The 10,236-nt window shown below is 44.1% G+C and overlaps 1 protein-coding gene across 1 annotated transcript in view; it reads left to right on the top strand.

Moving 5' to 3' along the window:
• Nucleotides 1-10,236, top strand: part of CUNH20orf194 (chromosome unknown C20orf194 homolog) — a 127,079-nt gene that overhangs the window by 79,874 nt on the left and 36,969 nt on the right. Inside the window, 4 exon segments of the mRNA XM_014518655.2 lie at nt 3,740-3,886; nt 7,767-7,855; nt 8,147-8,245; nt 8,560-8,677. Of these exon segments, the coding sequence (XP_014374141.1) occupies nt 3,740-3,886; nt 7,767-7,855; nt 8,147-8,245; nt 8,560-8,677 (453 nt within the window).

The raw sequence follows: 10,236 nt of genomic DNA, 5'->3' as shown, positions 1-10,236 counted from the left end.
CTGGCAGGACCTGCCTTTGGTGAAGCCATGCTGGTTGCCCCTGAGCATGATCTCCCCTGCTGGCCCCCCACAGATATGTTCCTTGATGATCCTCTCCAAAAGCTTCCCAAGCACTGAGGTGAGGCTTACAGGCCTATAATTACTTGGGTCCTCCTTACTTCCCTTCTTAAAAATAGGGACCACATAGTTGCACTTGCTCTTAAAACACAGTGCGGAGTAAATCTAAGGCTTTTTCCTGGCTGCTCTCTTTTTGGAATACACTTCCCTGGCTCACAAGATGGGTATCTATATCTTCTAAGGAGTAGTACAGGGTTTTTGATAATTGGTCATATGATGGAGTTTGGAGGTTTCTTGCAAGTTGGTATAGGTTTCTTGCATTATTAAGCAAATGTCATCTCAAACGTTGGTGAGACCCCAGCTGGAGTCCTGTGTCCCGTTCTGGGTGCTGCATTTCAAAAAATATGTGGAGAGTCTTGAAAGAGTCCAGAGAAGGGCCACAAGAATGATTAAGGAGGACAAACCGGATGAGAAAAGGCTAAGGGATCTGGGACTGCTCAGCCTGGGGAAGAGAAGACCGAGGGGGGACTTGGTGGCCGTCTATAAATATGTCAGAGGTGAATATTGGGAGCTGGGAGGAAAAACTATTCACTAGGGAGCCCCAGGGGAGGACAAGGAGCAGAGGATGGTTTCAGGTTGGATGTAAGGAAGGACTTCTTTATGGTAAGAGAGACCAGAGTCTGGCCTAGACTTCCCAAGGAGGTGGTGCAGTCCCCAACCTTGGAAGTCTTCAAGAGGAGACTGGACAGACCCCTTGCTGGGATCATTTGATCTCAACAGTATTCTTGCCCAGGGAAGGGGGGTTGGACTCCATGATCTTTCGAGGTCCCTTCCAGCCCTTCATTTCTGTGATTCTTTGATATCATTCAGACACAACAAGTTGGGAAATTTGCCATGATCAACAAGCGTAAAGCTAAAAGCTTTCCCTTTCCCTTTCTAATTCCCAATTCTTGCAGGTGATGTGTCTCCTCGTGGGACCCTTGTGTGGTTCCACAAAAAAAATAAAACCATACCACACTTACTGACACTGGAAGGATTGGGGTGGCAGAGAGGCAGTGCTCAAGAAGTTGTGCATATCATGGGAGAGGATGGCCTGGAAACCTATTTCCTGGTCTGAACATTTACTACCGTACAGATGCTGGGACAAGGGGAAGGGGGGCGTTGTTTGATTTTGTACTAACGTGTCATGACCCAAAGGGTATGATTTTGTGTGTGCTTCGGCACTGCAGAATTATTTCCCGCCACGAGGAGCTTTCTTTGCACGGTGCAATTCTCAGTTGCATAAAGACAACCCTGGTGCAAAGGAGTTCCCACCACCCATATGTAAATTTGTTTCCCACTATTGGCTGTTTCTAAATTATTCCCACGTGGCGGCTAGCGATTGGCTTGCTAGCCGTATAAGAGGCTTGAGCGGTTTCCGCCCAAGTTGGAGGAGGAGAAGGAGGACTTCACATCTCGTGAAGAACTCTAAGCACGCTGTGGAGCTTAACGAACCCAGCATGTGCCTTAAGAAGGATACAGGGGCCTGATCAATCTCTAGCCTCTCCCCGTCACCGCCTGATCCCTCGACGTACCCTTCCCTGCCCGCTTTCGTGGAGAGTCACCTTTCGGACTCTCATCATGGTATCCAGAGCTCTTCTCGGGTTATTTTGTCCGGTTGATTCGTCGGGCTCGCGGTTCTAGAGCTCTCAGCCGGCCTTGGACCAGAGTTCGCGGTTAGAACTCTTGTCCGCTCTTCTTCTTTTCTATCTGTAACTGCAACGCAAGCAAGTTTTCCTGCCTGCACCGCGACCATCTACAGTGTAAGTAAAATAATCTTTAATCAACCTCTTCGTGTCCGTGCCTAATTCTAGTCCGCCGTGCCGAATTCCCCGACCCACGTGCCAGGGCTGCCGGCCACAGCCCGCCACGCGCCCCCGAAAGCCTCGGACCGCTCCCGGCCCGCACAACATGAAGTTTCAGAAATTGGTCACTTTAAAAGTTTAGTAGTTTTCGGCATCATAGACAGATGTCTTTAAAATGCACTGATCTATCCCCTCTTTCAGTAATCTGCATGGCTTTCATAGAGGAGCACCGTGACTGGAGTCTGTTCATGGGGAAAAAAAAGAACAACAGGGCTGCTTCTACATGGCTGTGCTGAAAGAATTCCCAAATGAACAAGTTCATATTTAAATGTTGACCGGTCTAAAATTAACCATGTTAGAGGGATGTATTTTTGGTGACCAACAACAATGCTAGTCTTTTGTCTCCTAAACTAAGCAGTGGCAATTCTGGAAGGACTCCAGTTCTGAAGCTTGAAAATGCAAGCACACAACCTCATAGTGTAGCTGTGGAGGTATTTCGGGACCTGTTTGAGAAGGTGCTGGAAGTTAATTTCTTAGGGCTCCTATACAAGAGCAGCGAGGCTGCTTTGACGTGCTGTAATTACATGCAGATTCAGTTAATCGAGTCTGCTGGAGCGTGGTAATCCAGAGTCTTGTCTATCAGCATCCCCACACTGAAAAATGGCAGTGGGGGCTTGTTAAAGTGACCCAGAGCCATTTTTCAGCATGGGGACACTGATATGCGAGATGCTGCGAGAGGCACTTTAATTAGAGTGGCTCTCGGATCCACTCTAATCAAAGCGTTCCCCCCCCTCCCGCACTCTGGGCCCACATGTATAAATGCCTTGGTGTACAACAACACCGACTTCTTGTATAGCTTGTATAGTCCACTTGACTTTTCTCCTTCTATTTGTAAAAAAAGGGATAAAAACAGTCTTCATTACGTGATGCCAAAGCCTAATTAAAGCTTTATAAAGTGTTTTGAGAATTTTTTGGTTGCAAGTACGATGCAATTTAAAAAAAAAAAATGACATTGGAATTGACCATAGTCCTGCATTACTGAGCTCCAGGGAACAGAGTTCCAGCAGCTGCATGTTCCTGTTGACACCCAGAAATAGAAATCTGGCAGGAGGAATGGTAGATCTATTTAAACTTCAGCTCACTAAGAGAAGTCATGAGAGAGACATGCTCCTTGCATTACGCTGAGACACCACCCATAAACTTCATACCTGCATTCATGATGCACAGTTTCTCTCATAGTAAATGAGCCCACCTGATTTCCTACCATGCCTTCCCTCTAATCTTTCAGTATTGCAGATTTTGCCATTTCTTCTACCACCGGAATTGTGCCATTGGGGAAGTACGGGTAGAGAAGACATGAAATAGGCTGTGGAGGGTCATGCAAACCTCAGAGCCACTGTTGTACACTTCAGATTGAAGGGCCTTGGTTTAATTTATGGGGATGGAGTGGATTTTGAAATGTAACTCTTGAGTCTGTGGAAAAGTTTCCAGGGGACCAATATTCAGGACTTTTTTTAAAGCTAATGATAAATTCTCCACAGTGGTGTTGAAGGGTTATGTCCGGTGATGGCGTTTTTCAGATGCACTGTCAATGTCTAATATGGGTCCTTTGTTACATACTTATACTGTAGAAATCAAGGGGTTTGTAGATCCTCTCATTGGTATAGCCTTTCTTTAAAAAAAAAAAAAAAAAAAAAAAAAAGGCTTATGTAAATGTAGCTAAATTCTCTGATTTGGAGAAGCAATGTTAGTTATTCAAGTAATAAACTATTTTTTTTCTTTTCCTTCCAAATTATCAACTGTTAATTCTTAAAATTTCTTTCTCCCTTTCCTTTTAGGACTCTACCAGTGTTGTTGCTGCTCTTTTTATAGACTTCAAAAGTTCCTTGCTGGCCCATCTACCAGTTGAGTTCCATACTCCAAGCAGCTTTCTAATGATAGCACTTTTCCCCAAAACAAAGATTTATAAAGCTTTTTACTCACAGGTAATATAGACATCATTTTTCTTTCACCGACATAAAAGTATGTTTAACAATGTTTTCTGAATGTCAAGAGCGAGTTTGGAGGAGGATGCAGTAACAAGCTAAATCAGTGGTTCTCAACCTTCTTAGAGTCGAGGCAATCCTCCAGAAATGAATAGTAGTTGGCATTTTCACTTATTTTTGACTATGGAAAAATAAAATAGCAAGTTTTCTGTTGCGAGCAACTCAGAAAGATCGCAACAAGTCGACATGTTTTTACTACTGTAGATTCCTATTTGAAATACCTGGGCTTAATCTTGTGAATCACATTTGCACACCTAACAGCATTAACTCTGCATGCGACTCTGCAGCACCTTGGAAAGGATTTTGAGGCACCCCGGAGTGCTGCAGCATGCTGATTGGCAGTTACTGTGCTAGATAATCAGCTGACTAGAACAAAGGATTTGGGGGTTTAATATGGGCTGAGTCGTCGAGGAAGGCCTCATGATGATTACTGCACTGCAGCTCTCAGGCTATCCTAAAACTGAGAGTATGAGCAGTGCTGTGGTGGTTGCTCAGCACCTCTCTTAGCTATCTATTCTGCCCAGTTGCTAGGCTGGAGGGTTGGGAGCAACAGGGCAGGACTTGACTCTTGGGGACAGCCTTGGGTTTAGTTGGGTGGCAGTATAGGCATGCCTATAATTTTGAACATTAGAAGAGTATCTTCTTTTGACATTCACTAAAATTAGCTACTTCGGTTCAATAATATACATTTGATTAGGGCAGATCAAGGGAGGGTGCACATTCCGCCCCCCCCCCCCACTGATGTAATTGTCCCTGGCTGACCTGGGTGCAGGGGGAGCCCTAGAGCTGCTCTATCTGCTACTGTGTGGGGTGCTAGCCTTGGCAGGGCACAGCAGTGGCAGTTTCCTGCACCTGCTCCTTACCAGTCCCCCACCATGGTTCCCAATGGCTGGGAGCAGATGCTGGAGGGAGGAACCTGTATGCCACTGCCACTGTCCCTGGCCAAGTCCACTACCCCCTGTATGGGTGCTCCCTGCAAGCTGCCGCTGGAGTGTGGGCAGGAGCAGCTCTCGTGTTTCCCTTGGCCTAGGTCCACCAGGGAGGTTGGCAGCAGTTGGGTCCCCCTTCCCCTTTGTGTGTCTGGTCCCTGCCCAGGGGCTCTACCCATGCCTTGCCCCCATGCCTTGCCCATGGTGTGAGAGGCAATGTGCCCCTTTAGTAAATCCAGAAACTTGGGGAAAAGGGTGAGGGAAGAGTCCTAGATAACATGCACAGGCAGATCCTATTCAAGTGTTTGGCTAAAGTGCATAGAGATTAGATGCACTGCATTTCTCTCAACTCTTTTTTTAAGACCTCATTGAAAGATGTGTGGTTCATCTAGCATGATCTGTCTTATGGTAAATCTGTTGTTTTATCCCATTTCTTTCCATATACCTCTATATCTTAAATTTAGAAGTTTTATAGAATAATTAGATATCAGACTAATTTCTCTAGATCACTCTTTTACCCTTCTCAAGTAACCAGTTGTGCTGATTCCCATTTAAGTGGTACAGACCATCTGACTTGATGACTTGTTGCACATATGTCTCCTGGACATCACATTTTCATGCACCAGTTCCTTCTGGGATGGAGATTTTTTTTGGCTTTGCTAACTTCAGATGTAGTAATTCCCATTGACCATCTTGCCTGTACAACTGACTTCCTCACTATTCCTGATATCTAGGGATGTATTCAAATCGTGGAGCCCAGGGCCAAATTTTGCAGGCTCGCCATGGCCCTGGGCTCTAATTTTGTGGGTAGATTGCAGCTGTACCCCCCCAGTCCAGCCTGGCCCTGCTCCCCGCCTGGCCCTGGCCTGCTGCACAGGGGTGGGAAGCAGGAAATAAGCCCTCCCCTGGCCCTACGTGGGTGTGGAGATGGGTCACCACTGCCCCTTGGCTGGGCAATGCTGTGCCCCTGCTCCCCTGGCCCTGTGCAGGGATGGGCTGTTGCTGCCCCAGTGCCAGGCTACACCCCCCACCCCCCCTCCACACACACCTTCCCAGCCCTGCCTCCCCTACCAGCTCGGTTCTCCTCCCCTTGGCCCAGCCCTGCTCCCGTCCCCACCACCATGGCACAGCCACACTGACCTACCGGCTCTGCTCCCCCTGGCCCAGCCCCGCTCTCCCCATCCCCACCCTCTCAGCACCCGCTTAGTGCAGGATGTCCCAGCCGGGCCAAGTGGCTGTGGCTGTGGCGGAAAAAAACCAGGACTGGGCCTGTCCCTGTCTGGGCTGCAAGGCTAAGAGGTGGCGCAGGGGCAGCTTCCATCTTGGCTGCTGCCTAGGGGGGGGAAAACCTTTCATTTTTACACAGAGCCCTGCTTTTCCCTGTTTTTTTTTTTTCCCAGGCTCCTTTTTTTCATTGATTTCTCACAGAAAATGCCTGATTTCACATTTTCTGCAAAAATTGCGAAATCTTGATTTCAGTACATCCCTATAGGTGACTGATGCCAACTATTTGTTTCGTTTTTGGCCTACCACATAGGTTCCCTTTGATCTTCACCCCAAGCTTTGCCTCTAAGATGTGGCTCCCTTGCTGATTCATCTCTTTTATTTTCTGTTCAGAGCAGGATTTTTGCCTAGTCCTAAAATTTCTTGAAGTTGTTTTTCATTCCATTTGATTGGGGCCTCTTTTCTACAGCCTTTTTCCTTAACTTATCTGAATAGCGTAGGATGTTGCCATTAATTCCTAAATTGTCAAAAATGTGCATTATTGTGTGCCATTGCGAAGAAAGAGTCGGTTGCTTTTGAGAGTTTCTTATGAGTTGTTAGCAAGTTATAGCCATAACATCACTTGTCCACTCTCTCGAAAGCCACATTAACTGGTATAATTTAGCAGCGTTAAGTATGCAAAGGAGTTTGCAGGTAATGGCTAAAGCTGCCTTCCTCCCTTGGTGCCTGTGTGACTGGCTTTAAAATCGTACATTTGGGAGCAGCAGCTTGCAGCGCTTTTTCATTTCACTCCGTTGCCTGGAAGATTGAACTCTGTTTCAGTTACAGGTAAACATTTGTCCGCTTTATCTTTCGTACTTTCAGTTAGATGCAATTTAACGTCCAAAAGCAACGTTGAAACAGTCTCTGGCGTTCAGCGTACGGACTGCCCTTTCTTTTTCGCTTTGTCTCTGTCCTGGCCTGCCAGGAAATCTCAGCTGGGCATTGGAAATGCCTCTTGCAAGCTGTCTATAGATGCATTTACAGTAAAATGTCTATGTGGGGATTGCCAAATAAACATCAGAGCTCCAAACCCGGTCTCTCATTTTGCCTACTCTGTTAAGCTAAGATGCTTTCTGCCAACAGTGTAGGAGTATGTGACTCTACTACTTGTGTTTCTAAATTGAGAGGCAGATCCAGGTGGTGGTTTTGAGAGCTTTGAGGTGCCATCATTCCTGATGGTTTTTTTTTTCTTCATTCTTTCCTCTGTCCTGAGTATGCAGAGCCCCACCGGATTTTGGAATGTGAACATGGAATTGCATACTATCTTTTTGTAGTACAAATCATTGTACCACTAGGTACAATGACAAACTGATTTAAGGCTAATTCACACAACTTTGTTCTGGGAATACTTACCCAATTATAACTGAAACGAGAAAATATCCTTATTTTCTTAACTAGTGATTTTATTTTTTACGTTTGATCAGCAGAAGTGCTTTTTGGTCTCCAAGATCTTTGCTTCTCATTGTGAATATTTATAAATAGGGTGCTGGGGCCACTTTCCAAAAGGGCTAGTTGTTAATACATCTTTATTAGTCCACAAAAATGACTTAAAGACACTTATATTGTTAAATATGTAACATTTCATATTCAACTAATTAATCCCTTTTCTTCTGGTATTTGTACAGGTTTTCTCCTCCTGGCAACAAAGGACAAACTCAGGATTATCTTTAAGAGTTGTCCAGGAAGAATTCTTATCGGTGGAACAGAAGAGATTGTAAGTTGATACTATTCAACTTTATGTATAATTGCACACAAGTATGATTTTCTTGGTTTTCTGCTTAGCATCTTGGATACTGTAGAATATAAATATGGATATGGGATTTTAAGAACAAGAACGGTGAAACTTTAGATTAAAAAATTTTAACAAATAATTGTTTTTTTTAACTTTACGCTATTTTTAAACCAGGACTTGCTACATAGATATGCAGATTAAAAATAATGGAAAAGACAAGGATTTACTTAGAGCTGAATTAAATGATTAAGTTAATGTATGTCCTTGTTTTAGATATTCCAAGATGCAGAAGCTGTTTAATGCATTGTCCTATCCTGCTGGGGAAAGAGGAAACCAGCTAAAAATATCTGCTAACCTCCCAGAGCTAGAGCGGTGAGTATTTGGTCTTTGTATTTGAATTCTCAAAAGTTCATGCATTTCCAAAAAAACGACCAACTAAACAAACAAAAAGCACCCCAACAAAATAAGGTATTTTTGATACCTGAAGTATAATATAAGATCTCTTTTGAGTCTAAATCCTTTTTACTAGTACCTCTTGAAGTGAGAGAAATATTTCATATAAAAAGTGTTCATTTCTTTTCTGAGACATCTCTTCAGCCTTCAATAAGGTTTAATTGTAGGTCTTTATTTGAAATAAATGGATTCATGTTTTTGTTATTTATAAGGTAAAACTTTGCTTTTGAAAGGTTTCTGCAACATTTTGGAGTCAGCAGTGCAAGCTGTGAGCCAGTAATGAGAGCACACCTTCCTATTTTATTGCAAGAGTTGGAAATCGTTCCTGTAAGCAAAGCAGAAAATGATAAGGTAAGACAGCAAACAAAACACAATTTTTTTTGTAGGCATGAGTGGTTTTACAAAATGCTTGCTGTGAACAAAAAAAAAAGGATTTTGACTTGCTTTGTTAGCCATGTAATTCAGTCATTGTACTTCATTACCTTTTAAAATCTGGTTTATTGGATTTTCTTGTTGGTACACAGCATATACTCCTTTCATGTGTGCTAAGTTTTGTGATTTTTTTTTTTAAATCTTCCTTGATTTCATACACATGGCACACTCATAACTGAGGATCAAAAGACAACAGTGGTAATATATCTTCAAGTAAACTGATTTATATTTTGGAAAGGGATGCATCAACAATATTAGTCTTTCTTATTTACTGGGACTTCGAAAAAATTATATTGCGTTCTGCACACTTCAATTTTTTTAAACTTACATAAATATTGGTTGCTTAAATTTGCTGCTGGGGGGTGTATAAATAAAATGCCTCTACAGAGAGAGTTAAGAGTAATAACAGATTTAAAACTCAAATGTTTTGAACACCGCTAACAAAAAGGATATGTTTCATGATTTTTTTCCAAGTATTTTCAGCCTGTCATAATAAGGATACCAGAGGAAGCAGGAACATAGCCATCTTCTGAATTGTAACCTTCCAGTTTTTCATATTTTATGGATCCTGTGTTGTAGATGCCTAATACTGGCAAGTAACACTGCTTATACATTATTTTAAAGAGTACAGGTTTGGGGATTTTTTTTGTTGTACATGTCCATGTTTCCGTAACATGTTCATCAGATACATGTAAGTGATTGAAAACTTGTGGGCCAAGCCCTGTGAGGAGAGACTGGGGCACCTGGACCTCTTCAGCCTCCGCAAGAGAAGGTTGAGAGGTGACCTTGTGGCTGCCTATAAGTTCATCACGGGGGCACAGAAGGGAATTGGTGAGGATTTATTCACCAAGGCGCCCCCCGGGGTTACAAGAAATAATGGCCACAAGCTAGCAGAGAGCAGATTTAGACTGGACATTAGGAAGAACTTCTTCACAGTTGGAGTGGCCAAGGTCTGGAACGGGCTCCCAAGGGAGGTGGAGCTCTCCCCTACCCTGGGGGTCTTCAAGAGGGGGTTAGATAAGCATCTAGCTGGGGTCATCTGAACCCAGCCCTCTTTCCTGCCTATGCAGGGGGTCGGACTCGATGATCTATTGAGGTCCCTTCCAACCCTAGCATCTGTGAATCTATGAACTTGCTACCTTTTTAACTGTTCAGTTTTTCTGGGTGTTAATGCCTCTGACTTAACTTCTTTGGATCATGGTAAGCCCCTCCAGCTTCCTGTGTCCCAATAATACAGCCCATCAGTATATTGAAAGCATGTGATGCAGTCATCAGCCTGCCAGCAAGAGGCAGGGAGCGCATTAGCTGATGGGCTCCCAGCACCACACCTGAAGTTACACAGTGCTGCTTAGCATGGCTGTCAGCCAAGCTTTGCCGTGTAGCTGGCAGCAGGTTGTATGGCACGGCAGCCCTGCCACACATTCAGTATAAAGCACAATGCACTCCAGCCACGATGTTCTGCATATTCTATGGAACGT

The sequence above is a fragment of the Alligator sinensis genome, unplaced genomic scaffold (assembly GCF_000455745.1).
Source record: "Alligator sinensis unplaced genomic scaffold, ASM45574v1 scaffold12_1, whole genome shotgun sequence".
Classification (NCBI taxonomy): domain Eukaryota; kingdom Metazoa; phylum Chordata; order Crocodylia; family Alligatoridae; genus Alligator; species Alligator sinensis.
Note: the sequence above shows the minus strand (reverse complement) of the source record. Positions and strands in the feature narration are given on the sequence as shown.